The sequence below is a fragment of the Knufia obscura genome, assembly GCF_036327395.1.
Source record: "Knufia obscura strain CCFEE 5817 isolate CBS 148926 chromosome Unknown scaffold_1, whole genome shotgun sequence".
NCBI lineage: Eukaryota > Fungi > Ascomycota > Eurotiomycetes > Chaetothyriales > Trichomeriaceae > Knufia > Knufia obscura.
In genome coordinates this window covers 894,713-919,623 of record NW_027042687.1, presented here as the reverse complement: position 1 = coordinate 919,623, position 24,911 = coordinate 894,713, and the positions used below count along the sequence as shown (strand labels likewise).

Sequence of the window (24,911 nt, the reverse complement as noted above, 5' to 3'; positions counted from 1 at the left end):
AAGCGCCGACGAGACGAATCTCGACTTCATTGTTCCACTAACGCCCACAAACGAGACTGCTTTCGCTTACGAGGATCAGGCCGATCACAGGCATGAGGAGGAAATGGCTAGGTTGCAATTCGCACCTCAAAGTGTGACTCGACCAAGGCTGGTTGCCAATGCGCTGCCTACGCCGGCCGATTCTACATCACCACTCGAAGCTAGTCCTCGGCGTAGAGCTGCAACAACCAGACCGGCGCCAACACCGGCTCCTTCGAGACCTGTTGTTCACCAAACGCCAGCAACGGACTATGACGACAGTGTAGTGGATATCGAGGACATCGACGACCTTGACGATGGAGATATCGAGGCAGGAAATGCAGATTTGACTACCTCGTCTTTCGACACTTTTGGAACGCCTGTGAAGCTATGGAACGAAGGAGCCGCCACACGAGTCGATCCGGTACCGTCAAGAGGCAGGAAACGTAATAGTCAAGAATTCCTGGAGGGTGTCACATCTCATCGTTCTGTCAAGCAAGAGCAATACGAAAGCGAGGATGAAAACGTGGCAACTCAGAGACCTGCCAACATAGCATCGAGCCAGCCAGTCAAGAAGACAAAACAAGCGCAAGGCGTAGATGATATGGGGCTGACTCACCTGAAGAGCTCCCATCACGTTCGTGGTACTGCCATTAAGAGATCATCATCGCAGCTAGCCTCGTCTGGCCCGACTGCGAGCCATTACTCGTCAGTACCAGAGTCGCCAGCCAGATACCAAGATCTGACAAAGAATACAAAACGGCGCAAAACAGATAGTGCGACATTCTCCGACACATTCGATGATGGAGGAGTCGGACCCTCGGGGCTACAGGAACAATGGGAGGAACCTAATCAATCCACTCACACCGATATCTCATATGAAGACGCCAAGCCAACATCTCCATCGAAAGCTCTGCGTCGCGCGGGCAAGCTCGGACCTCCTTCGCTTGGATACCAAGATCACATCCGCGCTTACCCAGCAACACCTGCGGACGTGAAGGATAAGGCTGTCGTCTCTTCAGGGGGTGTAAGCGCCTCACAAGCCCCGAAAGATCTACCTAAACATTTTGTGGACAGTGTTTCGCAAGCCAGCCGTCCCGTGGAAGAGGGCCAGCAAGACCTTATCAATCTTTTCCGAGACTGTTCAGACGCCCAATTTGACGTTCTTCTTGGCAGGCTGCAGGGCCGGCTAAAGGAAACTCGGAGAGCCATCATGACTTACAGGTGCGAAGGAGAGTCGCCGCCTGCTGAGCTCGAGCAGCAATTGGCGGAGATTCGACTGAAGATCAGCAAGGTCCTTCCACAATTGATCGAAAGCAGTAGGCAGCTAAGAGTCAAACAATCTGAGAAAGATCGACGAAAACTAGAGTTGAATGCTCTAATAGACGGTGATCACCACGGTGACGACTCCATTGACGAGCAGATCGATGTCCTAAGCACAGAGGTTTACAACATGAAGGCAGAAATTACCACACTGGAGGCATCTTTGCTTGAGAGTATTGATGCGGCCGGCGTCTCAGACGAGGATTTGATGGTACTAAAGCAGCAAGGCAAAACATCCCGAACTCCATCGAGACAAGAGTCTGAGGTGCCACAAAAAGTTCTGGTATCATCCACACAGCATATTCGCAAACTTGAGTACGACTCTTCGACGCCAAGCTCGGCAAGACCATACGCTTACCACTCGCCATCTATTGCCCAAACACCAGTTGAGAGTTTTCGCGCAGTCCGGAATGTACCTCAAACCCAGCGCCCTGTAGCCAGCCGATGTGACTCAATACCGCCAGCCATAACACGGTCCATCGCACAGACTCCGGCCAAATCTGTTTCAAAGGTAAGGCGGGACTCGTTCGAGGTCTATGGACCAGACCATGGCTTCTCTCGAAATATGGGAAGTCCATCGCCACCTTCGCCTCAACCTGATGACTTCGAAGCAGATTTTGACGACGATGAAGAAATGTTGAATACCCTGCAAGATTTCGAGCATTCTTTCCGTCCAGACGATTCTGCTTCAGTATCAAGGCAACGGCCTGTTCTTACGGAGATGAGCCATAACATCCAGCGAGAGAAGGAACACATGGAAAAGAAGCCCGGTCCTCCGGCTGACCTTATGCGCCATCCATGGTCGAAGGATGTTATGTCTGCTTTGCGGAAACGGTTCCATCTTCGTGAATTCAGGCACAATCAGCTGGAAGCCATCAATGCTACGCTGGCAGGTCATGATACCTTCGTGCTCATGCCTACTGGTGGAGGTAAATCGTTGTGCTATCAGCTTCCCTCAATCATACACTCTGGTAAAACTCACGGTGTGACTGTAGTGATCTCTCCACTCTTGAGTCTGATGCAAGATCAAGTCGACCACTTGCAGAAGCTGAAAATTCAAGCTTTCATGATCAACAGCGAAGTGTCAGCGGAGCACAAAAAGCTTGTCTTCCAGAGTCTCAGAGGACCACGGCCGGAAGATTTCATACAGTTGCTTTATGTAACACCGGAAATGGTCAGCAAGAGCACAGCCATTATCACAATCTTCGAAGATCTGCATTCTCGCGGGAAGTTGGCTCGACTGGTCATTGACGAAGCCCATTGTGTCAGTCAATGGGGTCATGATTTCCGCCCAGATTACAAAAACCTTGGTGAAATACGACGAAAGTTTCCAGGTGTTCCCGTGATGGCCTTGACAGCCACTGCCACCGAGAATGTCAAAATTGACACGATCTCAAATTTGAGCATTAAGAACTGCGAAACCTTTACGCAGAGCTTCAATCGGCCGAACTTGACATATGAAGTGCGTCCAAAAGCCAAAGGCATCAAGCTAGTGGAGGCTATTGCAGCAACAATAAATGACTATCATAAGGGTCAATCTGGCATCATTTACTGCTTAGCGCGGAAGACTTGCGAGACGTTGGCTAAGCAACTGAAGGAGAAGCATGGTATTCGCTGCACGCATTATCACGCAGGCATGGCTGCCGAAGAGCGGTCCAGCGTCCAGAAAGATTGGCAAAGAGGCAAGCATCGTGTGATCGTTGCGACTATAGCCTTCGGCATGGGCATTGACAAACCTGATGTGCGATTCGTGATCCATCACTCGCTACCAAAGAGCTTAGAGGGATACTACCAAGAGACGGGAAGAGCCGGTCGTGATGGTCAATCATCACAGTGCTACCTCTACTATGGTTATGGTGACACTTCACAGCTGATGCGGCAGATCAACGACGGGGAGGGTAGCTGGCAACAGAAGGAACGCCAGAAGTTAATGCTTCGCAACATGATACAGTATTGCGAAAACAAGACCGACTGTCGACGGGTTCAAGTCCTACACTACTTCAACGAGCATTTCAGTCGTAAAGATTGCAACAATGGCTGTGACAACTGCCAATCTGACGCACAGTTTGAGACGAAGGACTTCTCCCATCACGCCAAAGCGATCATCGACCTTGTTCGGCACGTAAGTGGGAAAGATTTTACCTTGCTGCACTGCGTCGACGTCTATAGAGGCCACAAAGCCAAGAAAATCATCGAAGCAAATCACGACAAGCTACCTCAGTTCAACTCTGGATCGGACCTTGACCGTGGCGACGTCGAACGTCTCTTCTACCATTTAGTCGCAGAGGACGCGTTGGAGGAATACAACGTGACGAACGGCCAGGGATTCGCAAGCCAGTACATCAAACTTGGGCCGAAATGCAGAGAATTCTCAGAGGGGCGTAGCAAGCTCCGATTTCAAGTCCGTCTAGGTTCTACCAAGAAAGCAAAGAGTAAGCCGACGAAAGCAAAATCGAAGACTGGCCGGCAGTCGAACCCCATTGAAATTGATGACGAAAACGAGGAAGACGAGGATTATGGGCCGCCACCAACATTTGTGTCCTCGCCGGTCGCTGTTCGACAGAAGGCCCGCAGCCAAAAGCGAACGAAGCACCCCGTCATTCAGACAGATAGTGAAGGCGAAGACGCATTTGAAGATGCTGATGACTTTCCACTCACAAGGAGGGCTGGGACGACGACCCACAGGAAGATACGCACCGCTGGTCCGCCTATTACAGTCGACCAACGTACCTCAGAGCTCGATTGCATTCGACGTGAAATACTAGACAATTTTGTGAGCCAAACAAGAGAAGGCCTGCGTTCAATAATGTTGGAGCAAGGTCTTCGCCAGAATCCAGTATCGGACACAGTTTTGCGTGACATTGGCATTACGTTACCGTCTTCCAACGGAGAGGTTCAGGAAATGTCGAAACTCAACAATGAGGAATGGAAGCTTTACGGTAAGGTACTGTTGCGGTGTACACGAAACGCTAGGCAGAATTGTGCCGAAATGGGGGTCCAGCCAAGCCAGATGCAGGAAAAGTTCGATGATAGTGAAGTGGACGACAATGATTTTGTCGTCGATGATGACGCAGGTCAAGAAGAGGACGACGACGAAGATGAAGACGCAGGGGTAAGTAGCCACTACTTTGAAGCTGCAGAAGATCCTGAAGTATCAAGGTTCAATCAGCAGGTGTCGCAGACTCAGACTTTCACAGCGCCAAGAGCCAATACCAAGGCTGTAAGGACTCAATCTTGGAAGAGGGGTGGCAGTCAGAGGAACTACAGAGGTGGGACGAAGAAAAAGGCAGCCACCACGACCAGGTCGCGTGCGTCAGGCGGTGGTGTTGCGAAGAAGAGAGGGGCATCCACAGGATCAAAGGCGTCCAGCGCGGTGTCAAGCCGAAAGCCATCTGGAGGAGGTAAATCAAGCAGTGGAAACGGAGGTCTGTTTGGGATGATGCCGACGTGATGAGGTCGACGAGAAATGATGAGCGTCGTTGAAGAGCGAAGTGTGATAGAAGCATGATCAGGTAGGTATGTGTAGTACCTGGGATGCGGAAGGCGAAGTATTCCTGCAAATGCAGGCACCCGATCCTAAATACTAATGTTTGACTCCTGGAGAAGTGAACATTGAATTTTAAGAGCTCGAATCGCGCTCTCTGACCGAGCTGTAACTTCCACCGCTCATAAACTATCGCTGCAGGCACGAGGAGAACTGCCTGTTTCCCGCTTGGCCTTCACTCACTGGCACCATCCAACCGACGTCATCAGATTAACACGTCTGACATTGTGCACCGATGACCTGATGTCGAGTCCTAGCTTCTTTTTCTGCATCGAGTACAGCCTCACAACTTCTTATTCACAGCGACGCCAGCGCCGACGCGCGCTTGCAATGTCCATGGCGTATTTCATCCGTTCTTGCCAGATGAGAAACACCAGCATGGGGTCGCACCTGCCCTCTGCGGACTCAACGCATTGGGCCAGAACAACAAAACCGTCTTGCCTGCATCGTCTTCCACGCTCATCACATGTCATATGGCGGCTCTCGAGCTATCGAAGATCATGCTTGCAACTCGACGTTTTGCTTTCTTCTACATCACTACAAAAGATAGTCGAAAAGCCACTTGAACGATGCCACTCGATGAAGTACCAACGAATGTTCGACGCAGTCAAAGCACCAGGCACAATGCCTCGAAAGAAGTGCAGAACAGTCGGTCGACGGCATCTCAGCCACCTCCTCTTGCCATACAGAACATGTTGAAGAGCACAACTGAGATTGGAGATGTGGGAATGTTCGCTCAGCGGCCGTCTCGACTCCCTCGATCGAACACGCAGTCTTCTCTGGGAGCACAATCTCGTCGCTCTCATCAACATCAACTTGATTGTCCTCCATCACGGCTGCACCGGCCACCCGCACTTTCTCCGCAAGGCATAAGACGGTCAGATACAGTGACATCGAGTCAAACGGCATATCAATACCAGCCTCGTTCAAGAAGACCTCGTCCTAGACCAGGGCCATATCCATATCATCACCCCGTTTACCAGACCGGAAGTCACCCTTCTTTGCATAGTCATCGTTCGCTAGCATCTTTGCGGAATGCCACGGCTATGGCAAGCCTACCATCACCCTATGCAAGATCACATCACTCGGCAAGCGGTCCCCGTGCGGGAAGAGCTGCCTCACCAGCATTGAGCAACATGTATGAGTACCGCATCCCTGCAAGACACATGTCCAGACACAACAGCTTCGGCACTGCGCCCTCATCTCCTGGCTCGATGGCATCGGCCCTGCCAAGTCTGCATGACTACCGCACCGAGCATAATGGGTCAGTCACATCATTCCGACCTTTGCCGTCGCCTGGATTCGGCTCGAACAGGTACCAACCCCCAAGACATGCATCTTACTCAAGGAATATGACTCCAATTTCCACTGTGCGTCAACCTCAGCGATTTGGCAGCACAGCTTCCCTCGATTCTGGGCCCGCGTCTCCCACAGATTCAATCGTGCCGTTCTACTATGACTACAGCGAGTCTTTTCACGGAGCAGACGGCCTTGTTCGCTCACCCACGGAGCATCCCCCAATACCAGAGGTCACCGTGGATCAGGAGGAAGACGCGGGCAGCCATCATCCGCAAAGCCCACAGGCGCAAGACCCATTTCATACCATGCCAGGCTCGAATTTGAGTCCTGCAGAGTTACCCACCAAGCACAATCGACGAGCCAGTGAGCAGTCCACGCGATCGCGCCATAGCAGGAAAACGAGTAACAAGTCGGATCTCAGCGTTCGTCTGTCTAGCCAAGCAATCGAAGAGCATCCAGCACACGAGCACGAACAATATGCTGATTCTGACGCCAGAGAAACACAAGTACGTTGCCATTGAAGGAGCAAAGAATGATTGCTAACACAAATTTAGTCCGAACCTGACTCCAGCATGAATGCAGCTGACAAGCCAGAACATGATATGGGCCGCAATTCGACGAATAGCCCTCGAAATTGGCCTTCACCGTCCTCAAGTACATTCTTCACTAACGCCTGCCGAAGCCCTCGAAATCTGACAGATCTCGCAGCGAAGGCCCATTCGCCAGAATTGAGGGAAGTCGGTAGCATTGATGCAGTCGCCCAAGACCATAGGACTCCACATGACAAGCAGCAAGAGTCGGCTAGATCAGAAGATTATCGCCTGCCCACGCCCAAGTTTAGGCCATTGTCCTTTGGCATGATCCCCGAATCAAGACCATCAACATCCCCTGTTTCGATTGTCTATGGGGTGCCCGAAATTGTATCCCCACGTCCAGAGCGGCCAACCTCATCTCAAAGCCGAAAAAGGTTCAGCAAGATCTTAGACGTTGGTCAGAATGCAGCGATTGTCGAAAGCTATAGCTCTGGATACCCCATGTCGGCTGCGTTCACGAAGCTGGAAAGGGTCGAAGAGGCATCTAGCCCAAACCGAACACCACCTACCGCAAGTCCACATACGCTCAGCACGGGCAAAACCTTCAGAAAAGCCATGACCCACAGTTCAAGACCAGCTTCAACTCATGATCGATGGAGCGGCGTGACCAGCCACGATAAGTCGACTGTCGAATCGCTTCTCGAGCGGCACATTGAATGTCTCGGGCTAAAACCCGCGGAATCCACTGCATCGAACACATCGATCTATCGAGCGGAGACAAACCATGAGCTCGAGCTCATACCAGAGCTAGAGGTACCAGATATCCCCTCGACGATTCCATCACCCAAGCAAGAGTCTCGGCCACGAACAGATGAATCCAATCGTCCCACGAGTCTCAGCAGCTCCGCACAGCGGAAGCTCATGCCACGCCGCCTATTTGCCAGCTTCGGTGATGGGAAGACACCTGAGTTCCCACTCGCCAGCTCAGAATCGGACCCACGTTTCTCGCTAGCTTGGACTGATGAGAAGGCCATGCCTTCGTACGGATGGCTACCACTGCCATCCGAGAGCAACCTCAACATCGAGGCCGAAAAGAGCACGCAAACATTGTTGTCAGGGGACTATGCCGACGTTGAAAGTGGCCGTGCAGTCGAGAGGTTCAAATTGAGAAGACACTCAAGTCCAAGTCCGACACCGATCTCGAAGGTCAAGACCCCGCCAAGTACCGACCAGACGGCTCTTGGTGAGAGGAACAGATCACCATGCCGCCGATCTCAGAGTGACGCTGTTGCACACAAGGAAACGCAGAAGCATCGGAAGCTCAAGATACATCTCAAGAGTCATCAACAGCGAATCGATAGCCCCGTAAGTGACGACTGGGTGTCAACAGACGATAGATCCGGCCATAGTGATATGGAGCTGCATAGGCTTGGCCTGACTCGAGTACCTGTTTCAGCCGTAGACGGCTTCGCAGAGTTAAGTGGAGAGTCCGCGAATGCGTCACAGCAGTCCTTGACCTCTATGTCGGACATGCCGAACCCGAAATCGCCAGATACGTGGTCCGGAATAGTGGCAGCGATGCCACTACCTGCCAGAAAGCCGACGGGCCTAAGACGAAAGGAATCTGCCAACACCATTCGATCCCATGACAGTAAACGAACGATCGTCGAGCCAGTGAACAACTCTCGTGTCGACTCGCGCAGGACAAGTCGTGATATGAGGCCTAAAAGCAGCGTGCCACGACTTTCGACTCCAGCTTTTGGTCCTGCGATGCGGGTGTCGCAGTTCGACTTGTCTGCTGGCTACCAGATGAAGTCCCCACGTCGCAAGCAATCATCCTTTTCGGAGCCCATGGAATTATCGCAACCAAGTCCAACGCAGTACGGTCGACATAGCATGCGTACTCGGAGACGATTTGACAGCTTCAGACAGCTTGTGCCCAGCTCAGTCCGAAGCTTCACCTTCTCGCCGCAGCGTGGAGGAGCTCATCAGCATCAGCACGTCACGATCGCTCATGCATGTCGTGAAGAGCGACCAGTTTCGTATGTCGAACAGTCATCGTTTCCGGAGACTGTTGCTATGTCGGATTTGACTTACCGGAAGCATAAGTTGCTGGAGAAGTTCAAGGAGTGGTTGCGTTGTGGCCGAAGGGTCTTGGGACCTAAACGGAGAAGATCGGGGCCATCTGGTGGATTTTTGGTATGACTCGGTTGCGCCACCGAGTGACATGGTAATGATGGGAGGAAGGTTGTTTGTCGAGGTTACATGACTCTGGGGAGAAGTCAGGTGAGTGTCTGGCCCAGATTGCTTACTATTGGAGTCGTTTCATTTGTTCGGAAGGGGTGGGTGGGTGAGCATAGACAAGGGTATATGATTCCCTGTGCATATCTGAGTGGAGCATATATTTTGGCGACAGGTATGATATGGTCTAGCAATATAGCCGGCATTTTCTAGTGGCATCAAATAATGTTGGAGTCGTGCCTTCTGCTTTACGAAGTGACGTCGGTCGTTGCAATGTTGCTTGCGTGTCGGTTCAAATCATCGTTCTGGTTGATGCTTCTCCCATACCAGCCTTCAGAGCTTGCCTTTACCTCCTCCTCCTCCTCCTCCTCCTCCTCCTGCAACTCCAGTTCCACCACCTCCACCATCCCTCAACGCCCTCCGCTCATTCAAACCCATCCACTTCCCCACCTGTAACCGCTCAATCTCCCGCTTACCCATCCCATCCATATACGCGCCTCCATCGAGCTTTGCGTCCTCCAATACCATCTCGTAGCAGGTTCTTAGGCGGGTTAGATCGCTGTTGATGTACTCTGTTACTCCGGAGGGGAAGAGTGGCTTCCTGGCATCCTCACCACGACTTTCGCTGGACTCGCTGGGAGTACCAATGGGGTTGGTGTTGCGGTTGTTGACTGTCACATCAGGCGTGAGGACGAGTGTACACGTGTACTCCATCGCGAGCCGTCGACTCGTGGTCTCGTCAATAATCGATTCAAAGTACGGTAGGAATTGACCCGATTCAGTTGCCATGTGGTTGCCTAGGGAGGTGAATGTGCGAGTGACCATATCGGCTAGTTCCGCTACTTTCTTCTGCACATCCTCGGTACTGGAATGGACGTTGGGTGCTGCAAGTGCAGATGTGGAAGATGTTAGCACACCCTCCAAATCAGCCACCCTCTCCAAGATCGACAACAGCTCCCGACGCGCATTCTCATGGTCAACTCTATCATGCTCGGCCATGCGTTGACCTTCACTCCCGAGGATTGAGGTGAAGGCAGGACGCATGACAAGGTCCTCGGAGAGATCGTGGCGGATGAGGCGGTGTGTGACTTCTGTGAGGAGGGGCTTGAGGTTGATAAGCAGAGTGGGTATGGCGTTGGTGGTGGCGGTGCTATGAGTTGGGTGTGGTGTTGAGGATGAGACTGGGAGGAGAGCGCGGATGCGTTTTGCGAGGCTCTGGATTGTGAAGTGGTCTGCGTCTATGATTTGGGTGAAGGTGTAGGGGTGGGGGGTGTTGGTGGTGGTGGAGGGGTGGATGGGAGAGGGCGGGCTGGTGGCTTCGGGGAGGGTGGGAGGTTCGTTTGTGTCCTTGTATTTTGCCATCCTGGCTGGATGCCAGATGGGTGTGAGGGATGGACAGTGAGCTGTGTCGCCGTAGAAGTGTTCGTTATGGTGCTTATGGTGGATTTCGATCACTTTGCTGCCCTGAACATGTTGAATCCTGTATAAACCTCACGTACCGAGGTCGATCGATTCACTGTGCATCTTGCCAGCTTGAGGAAAGTATCATTTGCACCTTCAACGATGTCCGCGTGGCTCACTTACGTGTCAGGTCATTGCGATCACGAGTCCTGGTAAGTTTGCCCGGAGTTGAGGCATAGTTGTCTAAAGCTCTTCACGTCATGTGAGGAGATGGCCACTGATCGATCCTGTGGCTGGCTGGATCTGCTCAACATCGCGGAGGACGTCCATTGCTTGACGTCGTATCCAAGACGCCGTTCAAGCAGATATATCTTCGCGAGTCTCAGTATAGTTCACTGTGAGTGCAGATACGACGTGCATCAAAAGTACTTCCTCGACGAATGAGCCCGACATGAAGAATATTAGCCTCGGGATATGCCGAGGTAACACAAGGATGGTGTGGGCATGCATATTCATTTGAAGGTAAGAGTACTGATAACTTGACCAGCAATGTCGAACGGGGAAGCATGTATGAGAGCACTGATGATACAAAACAATTGGAAAATCAATAGCTCCTTGCTGCTGTCCCCTAAGCTACAAGTTCCTTCTTGATACACAGCCGTAACATCATGCTCCGTCCCTTCCTAACCTTATGCAACTGTGCGTGCCTCATAACCGTGCAGGTTCCCACGCTTGAACGCAAGCAATAAACAATCATATCCAGAAAGAATCAACCGCATCAGGATCTGTCGGATCATGCTCATTAGCACTCCCACGCGCCTCCTATGCAACGTGGATCCGACTCTCCCACATCCTCCTGATCAGAGCCTCTTTCGGCGATAAACCATCATCCAGGTCGTCGTGGTGGGCGTCAGGGCTGCCAGCTGATGTAGTCAGTATGTCATCGTGGCTGCCTTGTCGCGATAGCTGGAATGAGACACGACTGTCTCGGTGTGTGGTTGGTTTGAAAGCTACAGACTTCGCGTGTTCTCCGCCGTTAGTAGCATGATCTCTCTCGGCGATATTCGTGGTTGAAGCAGCTGGACCTGTGGGTGCCATGCGGCCGTGACGACTTGGTGGTCGCTTTTGATCTGCCTTGCCAGGCACGGTAGTAGCGCTAGCTTCAGCTGAGAGGACTCCACCATTCTGCTTCAATCTATTCAGGCTCTCCAGTATGGGGTTCCTGAATCGTCGAACAACAGTCAATTGCTTGACAGCATTCTCGTAGTCAGCCTTGATAGCTTTGTATTCACCCGCCATGGACCTGTTACGTCCTTTTGACGCAGATCGCGAATGGATCGATACAGAAGAGCCTACGCTCAATGCCATTCCCCCGCTTGATGTTGGTGGCGGACCACCGCCTCGCATTACTTCTCTTCTTTGCAATTCAAGCTTTTGCTGTGTTCTTGACGGCTGAGTTGCGAGTCTTGCTCTGTTGATATTTGTTCTCGGTTTCTCTGGTGATTCGGAGGGCTGAGGTTTGTAGGTTGCCATGAAATCTGAGACTGATTCGTCGGTGTCTGAGCCGTTGCGCTCTCTACTGGTTCGTTGGGAAGATTCATGGTTGGTGAGGAAATGGGAGACGCCTGCGCTGCCGGAAGATTCTGTTGTTAGGCCCGGTGTTGCTGGTGTCCTAGGTGCATTACCAGTCTTCGCACTATCCTCAGATGTTTCTAGACTTGTTCGGCTTGATTTCAGGAGTGATCGCTGCGAATCGGAGCGGTTCAGGTTTAGCTGGCTTGAGCGGGCTGTCGCCGTGGTCATGGCTGGAGGAGCACGTGAGCGGCCATTGAGCTGGAGAAGTGCTGGGTTTTGCCGTGGTTGATCTTGACTGAAGCTTCTCTCATAGCGCAGGTTTGGTGCAGATCGGTTGTTCTTGATGGATGGTTCGGGAGGTGATGAGGTCTTCTCAGGCACTTCCACCTCTGCTTGCTGTTCTGGAGGCTTCGGGACGGGCTCGCCGTTAGGTGTATGTGATCTTGCCGGCGTGGAGACCTTTGAATTGTTTCTGGTCAGCTCTGGAGAAGCTGTAGAGTCTTCCCACTCGGCCTCCTCCTCTTCTTCTGACGAGGCATTGCCCAGATCGAAGACACCCTGTTTCTGCTGCTGCTCCTGCTTTGCTTTCTGCTCTTTCTGTTCGGCCGGAGCTCCAAGCTTATTGAGGCCGCCACGAGAGAGATTGCGATTAAGGGCAGTGAGAGTGGTTGCAGACTGATTTTTGCGCAGGTTGCCGGCCGATCGGTTCTTAGGCAGGACGACATGCGAGCTATTGCGCTTGATGTGGGCAGCAGCTGTTGTTTTCGGGCTGGCTGAAGGACTTATTTGGCCGGACTTTCCTCTTTTATGGTGCCGACCCTCTCCATAGACCTGCGACATAGACTTCTTAGGCATATTGGCGTTGGTCAATCCCTTGCCATAAGAAACATTTCTAGAGTGTCGCGAGACAAGGTGAGGGCGGGCTGGTTTTGTGGCACCTGTATTGCTGGTACCCGGCTTGCCCGAAGTAGATAGGGAATATGTAGACGAGCTCCGTGGTTGCATAGACGGCCTTTTAGCCAGTGGCGGGCGAGATGGGCTTGCCGACGGCATAATTGTCGCTGATTGTGTAATTACCCAGTGCTATGACTGGTTACCGTACTCAGCGGGCTGCAGGTGGTTGGTGGAAGTATGTTGCGGGCGGCATGCTAACAGTACCAATACTCGTAATAATTGATTGTGCCATCAGACACAGGTTTACAGGCAATCGTGTACTATGGTAGAACATCTACTGGGAGTACGACAGAACGTGAAATTCGAGTTCACCGTACATTCCTGTCAAACTTCATTATTTTGACTTGCAGTGGACTTCGTGCTGCCGCGTCCGCTCGTGGAACTCCACCAAGGAAGCAGCGCCGTACCAGATCTTGCCCCGAACTTAACCGGGGCACAAGAGTCAGCTCAACTCCACCCTACAAATGGTCTAACGTGAGAAAGCAGGCATCAGGAGGCAAGCACTATCCAATAAGCCTGTCGTTTGTACAGAGTCCATATCCAAAACCATTGTATTGTACAACTCATCAGCGCTAGATATCCATGTCTGTCATCAAGTCATTTCTCATAGGAATTTCTTGGGCATCGTGCTCTTTCGCCATTTCTGCCACAGTAGCACAGCCAAACAGCAGCTCTGAAACGCCATGAATGAGAAAGCAATAAACCCGATTCGTGGCGTGTGACTCTGCACGTACTCCCTCAGTTTTCCGGGAACGTGCTCGGTGATACCTTCGTGCGTCAGCTGGATTTGCTGGCTCAGTTTGTCGTATTGACCCTTGTGGTCGGCCGACTTTATGTCACGATGGATTTCTCCGACCAGCTTGTCCATGTTGTTGAGCTTGGAGTCGATAGCGCCTTGCAAATTCGAGGAGCGAAGGAGCTCTAGGATCTCCGATTGCACTTGCCTCGTCTTTTGGACGTCCGTCGACAGGCTATCGACAGACTTGGACAATGCTTGAATGCGGTTGTGGAGGTCGTCGAATTGTGAAGCTGATGCAGCAACATGTGCCTCGTTCTGGCTACCAGTATTCACGATCGGTTGCTGTGAGCCCGTGTACTGTTGCTGAGCGCCACCACCGGAGCCTGTCAGACTGACTGCAAACTTGAAGACTTCGAACGAATCGGGCGGATCTGATGAAGCGGCGGTAATGCCAAAAGTATAGTCCGCCGGCAATGACACTTTAGGTGTTGAAAAGCACTGGTTACCATCGATGGTCACGGACAGTCCGCTCGCACCATACTTGACCTGTAGTTTCGAGGGCCGTCCGAGGTTGCGGTAGCTGTAATCGCAATGGCCGAAGGCTAAACTTTCGACAGTATGATGGCTTTTGTAGTCCGTATTTCCGTCATTGAGGAATCCTCGAATCTTCTGTACGCCTCCTAGCGTGTCCACCACAATGGCAAGCCCTTCGAACTTGTTGGTCGTGTATAAACTGCCCGTGCTGACCTTACTTGCGCCATCTCTTACATACCACAACTGCAGATTGCCGCCAGCTCTGTCCGGCCCCCCAGCTCGAAATTCAAAATCAGCCGTCCATTCTGATAGTGTATTCTTTTTCTCCGACCATAATGCTCCGCGCTTGTTGCCGCCTGCTGGTGGTGTCATCACCACCTTATCTGATAGTACTTGAGGTACATGGCCTTCGCCTAATATTGACCATCCTGGTATCGAAAATGTATTCGGAGATATTGGTTGTTTGTGACCAAAGGACAAGTCTTCTACCACTTGGGCCAGCGCCAGGCTGGCAGTAGCAAGCAGCGCACCAAGAAAGCGCATAGTGTCTGCTGTTGAAATATAACAGTGATGTTGAAAACAGGTGGTGGTTGCAGATCCAATTTATGGTAGACCTATAAGTGGTGCTCGTCGCAGGCTGATCAGCGTGGCCTCTGGCTGCGATCTGACCATAGACGAGCGAGTTGAACTCCGGTGATGCAAAGAGCGACAGCAACGATGGTGATGCGAATTTCTCTCGCTAGAGAGACTGTAGTTGGGGAGACCTCAATAATATGCCGAATGCTCAAAGGACTCTTCCATGCGACCTCGTGTTTGATGGCATCGACTCCGAAGTCCATTTCGTGCTCACGGGGAGGATGCCCAGATTCTAACCTGGTCTGAACAGGTTGGCCATAATTGGCAGATCTGAAGAGAAAAGGAGCTAATCGGTTTTAGTGGCTTCGCCGAGCTTCATTGATTGGTTTGCGTGTCTTCAAGCTCACCTCATGGACCTTCCTAGGCCTCGCACTCAGCACCAGCTCTACCTGTACACCCTGCCGGAGCCACACCTGCCGTCGCATAACGCTGTCTGGTGCTCCCAATTCCAGTCTTGCGTCTTCTTTGTGTAACGGGTTGGAATCACCACACTTGAACAATTCTCGAGGGGGGCCATGGTATTAGAACAATGACATCGACTTTCAGCTTAGGCAAGGTCATTGACCTGAAGCCAATCGCCCGGGAGATCAGGCCAAAGACGGTCCCATCAACCCAAGAGCAATACCATCCAACGCTATGGCAATGTACAGTTGTCGCTGCGGCGTTGAAGGTCCTACTTCTTCCAGCGTACAAGTCCACAGATTTTGAAGTCCACCGGAATTGGCTAGCAATCACACATTCCTTGCCGCCTTGGGCATGGTACTACGAGAAGACATCAGAATGGACTCTAGACTACCCACCATTCTTTGCGGCCTTCGAATGGCTCTTGTCACAACCAGCAGCTCTGATAGATAGTGGGATGGTAGACCTCAACAGCCTTAACTACTCGTCATGGGCGACTATCTCATTTCAGCGAGCTACTGTCATCATCAGCGAGCTACTACTTTTTGCTTCACTCTACTTGTGAGTACTCTCGGTAGGCGCCCAGGCCCAGCTAACACGGTGATAGCTTCGTTGCATCCACACCTCTCGGTACGCGAAAGCAGTCACACGCCATTGCGTTGTCCATTCTCCTATCGCCAGGCTTTCTCATCATCGACCATATCCACTTTCAGTACAACGCTATGATGTATGGCATCCTCATATTCTCAATCGCGCTCGCACGAACAGATTCCGGGCTCCTCCTCAGTGGCATCCTCTTCGCCATCCTCTTATGCTTTAAGCACATCTACCTTTACCTAGCACCAGCATACTTCGTCTATCTTCTACGGACATACTGCTTGTCTCGAGAGTCTGTGTTCCGACCACAAGTTCTAAACTGTCTCAAGCTTGGAACGAGCATTCTAGCAGTGTTTGGTGCTGCCTTCGGGCCATTCGGGTACTGGGGTCAGATGCAACAACTCTTGGCACGACTCTTTCCCTTCTCACGAGGTCTGTGCCATGCATATTGGGCACCGAATATGTGGGCGATCTATTCCTTCGTCGATCGCGTTCTCATCATGGCAGCGCCATACCTGAAGCTTAATATCAACCCCGAAGCTCTGCAGAGTGTCACACGCGGATTGGTGGGAGACACGTCTTTCGCTGTGTTGCCCAACGTCTCACCCAAGCTGTGCTTCACGCTTACCCTAGCTTTCCAGATCCAGGCTCTCACCAGACTATGGCTGAAGCCGACCTGGGACACATTTGTCGGCGCGCTGACTTTATGCGGCTATGCATCATTTCTTTTCGGTTGGCACGTCCATGAGAAAGCGATCCTGCTCGTTATCATCCCTTTCAGCTTGATAGCGCTGAAGGATCGCTCATATCTGGCCAGCTTCAGGCCGCTGGCAGTTGCCGGGTACATCTCTCTGTTTCCGCTACTGTTCACGGCACAGGAGTATCCTATCAAAACAGCTTACACTATAGGGTGGTTAATACTATTCCTATACGTGTTTGACAGACTGGCGCCCGCACCAAGTCGACAGAGGGTGTTTCTGCTCGATCGATTCGCGCTGTTGTACAATGCGATCTCAGTTCCGCTGATGATATACTGCTCACTAGTACATCAGATGCTGTTCAGGGACAAGTATGAGTTTCTCCCGCTCATGTTCACGAGCACGTATTGCGCAGTTGGAGTCATCACTTCTTGGATCGGGTTCATGGTTTGCTACCTGTCATCATGAGGTAGCCATGTAGCAGCGGTAAAAGGGAATAGATGCAGTGTGTAGCAGGTAGCATACGTGCTCGCGACGTCCATATAGAAGCAGCAAGGAATGAACACTAGTCCAAAACATACTGGCACTCGCTAATTTCATGCTTTATCTTGCTGTTCGTGTTCGGCAGTATCATGCGAGTGTGCTGCGTAGGACACTTCGGTGATCTACGAGGAATTGTGGGCGGGCATTCCGTGCTCCACGCCACTCGAGTAGAAGGATCGGGACGAGCAGGTCCAGCAGATGATACTGGCATTTGAGGCTTTGAAGCTCCTGATCACAAATTTCCGCAAGAGCTCATTAAATTCTCCGGCTCGAGCTGAGCAAAACGCGTACCTGAGAGTGGGTGACGGAGCGTTGGTAGATGAATTCCGGGCCAGGATGATTTACGTGGTAGCGTGTAGAGAAATGGTAGTCGCTGATTGGTACGAACGAGAGGCAGTTTGGAGAGCGTGGCAGCTGAATGAAGCAGGTCAGCCGACGCCAGCCAACGCCATGACGGCCGCTAAGGGACCGCGGGTGTTGGTTGGCACTGCGAGTGCTGAGAGTTCGCTGTGCATGCTGAGCATTTCACTCCCGGGCCATGGGCCTGCGGGTCCTCCTCAGCAAGACGCACTAGAGTTATTTCTGCCGACTCCAAGATGCTTCCCTCAATCCAAGTCGCCCTTGCACAACTACCACCACACATCGTCCATCACCCACTTCCACCCACCTTGACCATCTCAACGCGCTTTATCCCAACCCGCATCCCCCACGAGTCTGACTCTCCCGACCGGGCCGTCTTTGAGGCACGACTTATGACCCTGACCCCACAATCTTGTCGCAAACAACTCAAAGGCAGATATTGACCCTCGTTTGCTCACCACTACACCTCTTCCACCCTAGACTTACTCATGGTCCATCACACTACTACTGCTGCTAGATAGTGAATCGCATATCAGGTTCACCAGCCAGACCGCGAGCAAGATGGTGCTCTTCAAGAGGAAGCCGGTACAGTTCATACCACGACCAACTATTGAAGATGACAATGCAGAATGTTGGATCATCCCAGAGACGCAAGAACTATTCACCGGCTACGAAGCCTATCTCCAGCGCATGGACTGGTACAAAGCACGGAAGTTCATCTGTGAGATCAGCGGTCACTCGGGTCTTTCCTTCTTCGATGCTCTGAAGAGCGAAACTGCCGGAGCACGCGACGTCGACAGCGCTTTCCCGGAGGCTCTCAAACAGCCTGTCTTGCGCAAGATCCAGTTCTCCACCGTCTCGCGCATAGACAACCTCGTCGACCAAGTCTATGATGGTTTCAAGGGAGACTACTACCCGGGCGAGCAAGTCATCGTAGCAAAAGGCGGAGAGAGACACAACGGCACTATCAGAGACAAGGCGACTTTTCCTGAAATCAGAGATCCTGACACGGGAGAGATCACACGGGAAGCCTTTGCAAGGTACCGCATCAAGGCCGACGATGCAGATGCAGTCGAGCCCGAGATCTTAGCCGACGACGTAGACGTGTCGAGAGATCGGAAAGCCTTTACCAAGCAGATGCTCAGATCTTTCATCAAGAACACTGTAACGAGAGAGGCCTGGACTGGTGCCCCGTGGCTAGTCAAGCAAGACGTTGCCCAGCTATATCACATCGACACAAACGTACCTCCACATCTACAATACAGTCACAAGGTTGCCGAGAAGAAGGAGAAAAAGAAGGCGGAACAACAACAAGATGGTATGTTTGGCGTATGGTCCTCCAGCAAGCTCCCAGAACTAAAACCTGCGCAAAAAGGAGGCCTAAAGCAGTCACAAATGACTCAAGAACAATTCGATCAGCTACAACAAGCTCAATGGGAGGAGTACTATCGTCAAAACCACATGGATCCTGCCTATGCACAACAATGGCATCCCCAGCAGTCTCCGACCGTAGGACACCCTCCCAACGGCTTTCCCCACCCACATCCCCACGCTCATTATCCTATCCCAGAGGGGCATCACGCACCCTTTCCGCCGCCACCACCTCATATGATTCCAAAGCAGATGCAGAAGCCGCCACCTCCACCACCGCCTCCTGTAATCAAATATCCTATCGAGGATATGGATTGTCCTCCTCAGCGAGATGGTGTTCAGCGGCCTCCCCTCAAATTTGTCGTTCAGTCTCAAGCGTCTGAGAAAGAGGACAGCGGTGATCTGATACCGGGCCTGCAACAAGGTAAAGTCAGCCTTTTGCTCGAAACGTGGAATACCTTGAACGTATACTGCCAAGAACTCAAGCTCGACTCCTTCACCTTCGACGATTTTGTCGAGGCGATGCAATGGTCATCAACAGAGATTGAGTGCGAGCTGCTGGTGGAGGTGCACTGTGCCATGCTCAAAATGCTTGTCAACTCTGAAAAAGATGCAAATGGTGCAATACAGATTTCTCTGCCTGATTTACCGGAGCCCGAAGACTCAGACGAGGAAGAAGACGAGCAGGAAGAGAGTCACGTGTCTTCACCCACACCAGAGCCTGATGTCCCCGCACGGCGCACTAGAAGTAGTTTGAACCGAATGGCTCTTGCTGAGCAGGAGAGGGAGAATAGCATGGTCGAAAGCGAAAAGTCCGAGCAAGTCACGCATCGTGCTGCAGAACTTTTCACTGAAGAATATGGCTGGGTGGCCCGACTGAGGAAGCGTGACTTCCGCCAAGGTGGATGGCAGTTGATTCTGGTCGGCCTGCTTCACCAATTGGCTGGTCGACCGCGACTGACACAAAGCTGCAACCGGATCCTCACTCATCTTGCACCTCTAGATGCAGATCCTACGGTCGAGACGGTGGTCTTCCAATACTCGACCATGGACATCAATCTTCGCGCAGAAGCTTTGCAGCTACTATGCCAACTGTTCTTGGAAACGAAAGCAGTCAAGAAATTTCTCGAAGAAATGTCAGCAACCATGACACACTACCGCAAGAAGAAGATCGACCATCAACGAGCCCGCAAGGAGGCCTATGCAACATTGAGAAAGCTTCACGATGAACGAAAAATACTCGCACCAATGGAGATGTCTCCCGAGCCGGTCGAGGAGCTTGAAGAACTTCCAGACGCTGAAAAGCTTGTGGAAGGCGATACAGAAGAGATCGTGGATTCAGAGGACGAAAGACCAATGACCACACGCTCACTCCGCAGGGGCAACGATCGAGCCAACGAACGAAAACGCAAGCGTGATGAAGAAGCCGAGAAGGCGGAGAAACGCAAGAAAGAAGCAGAGGAGAAGGCTAGTAAAGGCAGCAAAGAATACCAGCGCATTCTCAAGGCCATCCAGAAAGAGAATGAGAAAGTCGCAATCGAACAAGAACAAATCGACATCGTCGATGGCGATCTACGCGAAGCGGATGCCTACCGTACGAGATGTCTAGGCAAGGACCGTTTCTGCAACCGATACTGGTGGTTCGAGCGTAACGCAATGCCATACGGTGGTCTACCTGACTCCTCCACTGCAGATGCAGAGTATGCCAACGGTCGACTGTGGGTGCAAGGTCCAGATGATATGGAACGCTTGGGCTACATCGATGTTGCCCCCGAGGCGAGCAACAATTACTTTCGCTGTTTCCAGATGACACCCGCCGAGCGCAAAGCACTCGAAGAAGGACCAACGAATCTCCACTACGCCACGCAATGGGGTTTCTACGACGACGTAGAGTCGATTGACAAGCTTCTCGACTGGCTTGACATCCGTGGTCTGCGTGAATTGAAGTTACGGAAGGAGCTCACTGCGCAGCGCAATGTCATGGCGACGTGCATGGCAAATAGACAGAGATATATCCACCCTGAACAGGCCGCTGCAGACGCCAATGGTAACACCAACGGCAACGGCACCGCAACTCCCACGACGGACGAAGAAGCCGACGACGAGAAGATCGTCACCGCCACAACACGCATGTCAACGCGCACAAAGACACACTCGAATAACATCGAGGAACTCGAGAAAGTCCACAGATGTCTGAGGTGGAAGAACACGACTGCGCTCCATGAACTTGGTCATCGCCATGTTGATCCGCCGCCTGCACCTGTTAGCAAGAAGGGCAAGGCGCAGGTTAAGAGGCCGAGTGGACTTAGTGAGGTTGTTAATGCGAGTGAGCGGGCGAGTGCGCCGAGGGAGAGGAGGAGTGGCGCTGGTGCTGGTGGGAGGAAGAGTGAGGAGCCGGTGTTGAATCGACGGGGGCAGCCGGTTACGAGGCAGGGGGGGAGATATAATTTCTGATTCCTATGAGACGTATGTGGATAACTGGCGTGGTATGGCATGGTGTGGACGGTTGTCTGAGAAAAGTACATGATTGTGTTATGGCGGCTTTGATGGTTTACGATTCATTGTGATTGTGATTGCCGAGCTCGGACACCAGACGCGACGATAGGTCATGAGCATCAGCTGAAATGGCATGGCATAGACAGCAAGGTGTATGGTGTATGGTGTATGGTGTATGATGTAGGGTTACGAGATACAGACAAAAGTAGCATGAGCATGAGATCTGAATATTCCAGGGATTGAAACAATAGTTGTGTATGAGTGCTAGTCTTTCCTATTTCCGGTATACACTAGGCCTGGTTACGAGTTGATCGAATCCGCCTACAGATGATTTATCCTTTCTCTACATTGCTTTTCTTGGTTCTTTCCCCACGAGCGATAACGGACACTATGCATAGTATGTGACCTACTTTGTCCGGACCAGATTCAAGCAATTGACTATATTTCTACGATTGTCTAAGCAAGATTGCACATGCCCACCTCATGCAGGCTTCTCTGTTTCGCGGTATGATATCGTGTCCAATCTGCCTACCAATGTGGTGCCCGCTTGCGACGGAAGCATCACTCTTTTGTTATCGTGAGACTCCTGATTTTGAGTTGCGTTTGCCTTGGCTTCGTCCTGGGTTGTTGCTTCTGTGTCTTACTTTGAGGTCGCACCCGGCCAGTTCTGAGTTGCGCCTTATTAATGTGAGCCGTGCCTTCCTCTTATGCTGAGTTGTGCCTACCCTGCTTTTAGGCGTACCCCCTTGTACTGGGCAGCGCCTGTCTTACGCTGAGTCGCACCCGCCTGATTGAAGGCCACGGGCATGCCCGTCTTACCGTGGCCCTGTACCTTCCTTGTACCGTACCTACTAATGTTGGACGGCGACTTCCTTACGCTGGCAGAGGGTCGCGCCTGGCTTGTTCTGGGGCGCGCCTGCCAGTCGTGCAGGGTTGCACCTCTTTCCTGTTGATCCTGAATTGTGCCTGCCACTTGTTGTTGGTCGTACCAGCCGTTTCTCCCAGTATCTGGCTCGTGCCCTCCTCTTACGCTGAGTCATGCTCGTCTTCATTCTGCGTCTGATGCCCGGCTATCGCGCCGCAGGTACCCTTGCTCCAGAGCGTGCGCATTCAGACGTGACACGCCCCGTCTTGTGGTCCATGCCTGAAATTGTTGAGCTTGCACCGTGGATTCAGGGCGGGTTCCGGTCGAGAATGCCATACATCTGTCTCGACTCGCAAGTGCGATCCAAAGCCTATATTGTTGTTCAGTAGAATAGATATATGCCATGCTTGTGTCAGATGTCATTGTGTTACCATGCTGTTATATTCTATGCTGAGAGATCGCCAGCACCGGAAATGAGCTTTTGTAGTATGAAATCTGGCTTCCTCATTCTCCGCCTTCCATAGTTCTAATCATAAGCCCTTGCTCGACTGCGAACCCTTTGTATCACCAGGTAGTGGATGGATATACGCTGTGTATGCATAGGGTACTCGTCAACAAAGTCTGCAACTAAATCCCGTTCTCTTTCAGAAAACTCGTGATGACTTCGAAAGACCCCGTAGCGTTCAACTGTTCGTTTGATACCGATTAGTCCTTGTTCTGAGGAACCCACCGACAGAAGGTTTGTCATCTTACAGCAAAATTAATACCATGTCCACTTCCCGGTTGCACGTAAGTGACTAGATTCTTTGACGCAGGGAATACTGCAGTAGTCTTCTCTTCTAAGACTCCCGGACAATATCCTCCACAGACAATAAAGTCGTACTCGCCGCTAGGTGGAGTTAGTGAATCGGAAGGAGTCAGATCCTGGTCTTGCGCGAATCTAACTAACCTCATGATCTGGAAATGTTAGAGGTGGACATCAATGATCGGGCTATGAGAACTTACCATGACTGGGCCGGTGAAGTCGGGGGAAGAGAAGTTTGTCATCTGAATACTTATTCCTTCCATCAAGGCGCTAGGCTGTTTATTGTCCTCAGCCCACTGAACCACTTCTCGATCGTAGAATGGGGCCTTGAAGAAGCTGGACGTCCCGTCAGTCATTCATTGGTCGTAGGTGGGGAGAAGGTTATCGAAATCTCACTTCTCGATATTCGAGTAGACGTCGACCCAGACCGTCCAGCCCCCGTCCAGATCACCCCACTACAACGGATTCTGCAACTTCGCGAGTCTCGATTGCTTTGCTTGGTCGGCTATGCCCTTGCTAGTGATGTTATAGGCGATGCCTGTAAGGATCGCTGCATCGACCAGCCCCGGATCGGAATTGAGGACAGAATTGGAGTATGCGCTTCCCATGCTGTGGCCTATGAGGGCGACCTTCGAGGCAGGGGAACCGAATTTGTCGGAGCGAAGAAGTTTGATGAGTTCTTTGATGATGGAGGCGTGGATGGAGGATTGCGCGACGTAGCCGGATACCCTGTATGGAAGTGGTTAGTGAGATGGTCAATGGCTCGCGACATGAGACGTACATCTCGGACTGGCCAAGACCCAATCGATCATAGTAGAAGATCGGGTACCCTTGCGCAACAGCGTAGTCCACAAAGCTATAGCTCTCTGGTTGAATCGAGGGATGCCAGTAGCTTCCTGTCGATTAGTTTCTGGTTGTTGATAGGCCGGAAGCAAGCGTACGATCTGTCGTATCCTCCGCCGTGGGTAGCTAGCAGGACTGTTCCGTTCCCTCCACTGGTTGGCTGGCAGAATGTCCCGGATATCGTGTAGATAGCTGTTTCAGGTGTAGTGGGGAGGGTGACAGGGTGAAAGACGGACTGAGCATCGCGCCGTCCTGTTTGAGTGTTGTAGGCAGCTGCGCCTTCGTTGGTTTCGAGTGGTTCGAGGGCCCATTTGAGGTTTAGGGAGGTAATGTTGAGAGGGAGAGTGTACCGCTGGCATGATTTCTTTACTTGGGGGAGGGGAGTGCTTCGTGCCAAAGCTGCAAGGCAAAGGGTGGAGAGAAGGAAACGGTGCATTGTGAGAGATACGTGATATTGAGCGTGGAATGGAGAACGAACGAAGACCTATCTGCCCAGGGGACATGAAGGTATTTATACCTGGTTGACGGTCTTTAAGTAATCGCGACAGCTTGATCTTGTCTCATCAGCCAGAAGGAAGTCGCCGGATCTTGCTATGGAAGCGTGTTCACGCCGATGTCGCGCGCACTCGTAGCCAGCCATGTAATGTTCGGGCTGAGGGAGTGCTAGGACGAGTGTGTGGCTGCTTCAATGGCGGCCTCAAATCAGGACCTACCTAGTATTTGTATTCTGGCAGGTGTTAGTCAGTGAAGTCGTCAGGAACAGGACAAGTCTACGACGCTCTGAACTTGAAAAGGGCGACGCCAGTCGCGCCAAGACCAACCTGACCAATAACAGATTTCGGGACCGCAACGTCATCCGAGCCTGCGGTCTGGTATTTGTTCGTGTTCGTATTGATCTTTGTGACCGCACCCGACGTTCCACACCACCATCCCTTGATACGGGCCGAACCCTCTGAAGTTCGTCCTTGTGTCTTCTTGTGCGGTACGCAAACCCCAGTGCGATGCAGAGACAGGTCGAAGAGGCGAGAACCGCGTACCGGAGGCTTAGGGTCGGGAGAGAGGGCGTTGTTCCAGAACTGGCGCCCACACCTCCCAGCCTTGATATGTGTTTGATACGCTAACTTAGAAAGACGC

At 51.9% G+C, this 24,911-nt stretch overlaps 7 protein-coding genes across 7 annotated transcripts; 3 read left to right on the top strand and 4 right to left on the bottom strand.

The window, feature by feature from the left end:
* Positions 1 to 6,021: 6,021 nt before the first annotated feature.
* PMZ80_000337 (uncharacterized protein) lies at positions 6,022 to 8,922 on the top strand (the record flags this gene model as incomplete). Its single annotated transcript, XM_064868789.1, has 2 exons — positions 6,022 to 6,690; positions 6,739 to 8,922. The coding sequence occupies 2 exons, from the start codon at positions 6,022 to 6,024 to the stop codon at positions 8,920 to 8,922; spliced, it is 2,853 nt and encodes a 950-aa protein (XP_064734286.1).
* Positions 8,923 to 9,291: 369 nt separating this feature from the next.
* On the bottom strand, positions 9,292 to 10,320 carry PMZ80_000336 (uncharacterized protein; the record flags this gene model as incomplete). Its single annotated transcript, XM_064868788.1, has 1 exon — positions 9,292 to 10,320. One exon carries the CDS (start codon positions 10,318 to 10,320, stop codon positions 9,292 to 9,294), a length of 1,029 nt encoding a protein of 342 aa, XP_064734285.1.
* Positions 10,321 to 11,181: 861 nt separating this feature from the next.
* PMZ80_000335 (uncharacterized protein) lies at positions 11,182 to 12,789 on the bottom strand (the record flags this gene model as incomplete). The annotated part of the gene is made up of 1 exon (XM_064868787.1): positions 11,182 to 12,789. One exon carries the CDS (start codon positions 12,787 to 12,789, stop codon positions 11,182 to 11,184), a length of 1,608 nt encoding a protein of 535 aa, XP_064734284.1.
* Positions 12,790 to 13,492: 703 nt separating this feature from the next.
* On the bottom strand, positions 13,493 to 14,704 carry PMZ80_000334 (uncharacterized protein; the record flags this gene model as incomplete). Its single annotated transcript, XM_064868786.1, has 1 exon — positions 13,493 to 14,704. One exon carries the CDS (start codon positions 14,702 to 14,704, stop codon positions 13,493 to 13,495), a length of 1,212 nt encoding a protein of 403 aa, XP_064734283.1.
* A 622-nt stretch (positions 14,705 to 15,326) lies between these two features.
* On the top strand, positions 15,327 to 16,962 carry ALG8 (glycosyl transferase; the record flags this gene model as incomplete). Its single annotated transcript, XM_064868785.1, has 2 exons — positions 15,327 to 15,760; positions 15,807 to 16,962. The coding sequence occupies 2 exons, from the start codon at positions 15,327 to 15,329 to the stop codon at positions 16,960 to 16,962; spliced, it is 1,590 nt and encodes a 529-aa protein (XP_064734282.1).
* A 996-nt stretch (positions 16,963 to 17,958) lies between these two features.
* PMZ80_000332 (uncharacterized protein) lies at positions 17,959 to 21,222 on the top strand (the record flags this gene model as incomplete). The annotated part of the gene is made up of 1 exon (XM_064868784.1): positions 17,959 to 21,222. The coding sequence occupies one exon, from the start codon at positions 17,959 to 17,961 to the stop codon at positions 21,220 to 21,222; it is 3,264 nt and encodes a 1,087-aa protein (XP_064734281.1).
* A 2,167-nt stretch (positions 21,223 to 23,389) lies between these two features.
* Positions 23,390 to 24,213, bottom strand: PMZ80_000331 (uncharacterized protein; the record flags this gene model as incomplete). The annotated part of the gene is made up of 3 exons (XM_064868783.1): positions 23,390 to 23,663; positions 23,716 to 23,826; positions 23,876 to 24,213. The coding sequence occupies 3 exons, from the start codon at positions 24,211 to 24,213 to the stop codon at positions 23,390 to 23,392; spliced, it is 723 nt and encodes a 240-aa protein (XP_064734280.1).
* Positions 24,214 to 24,911: the final 698 nt, after the last annotated feature.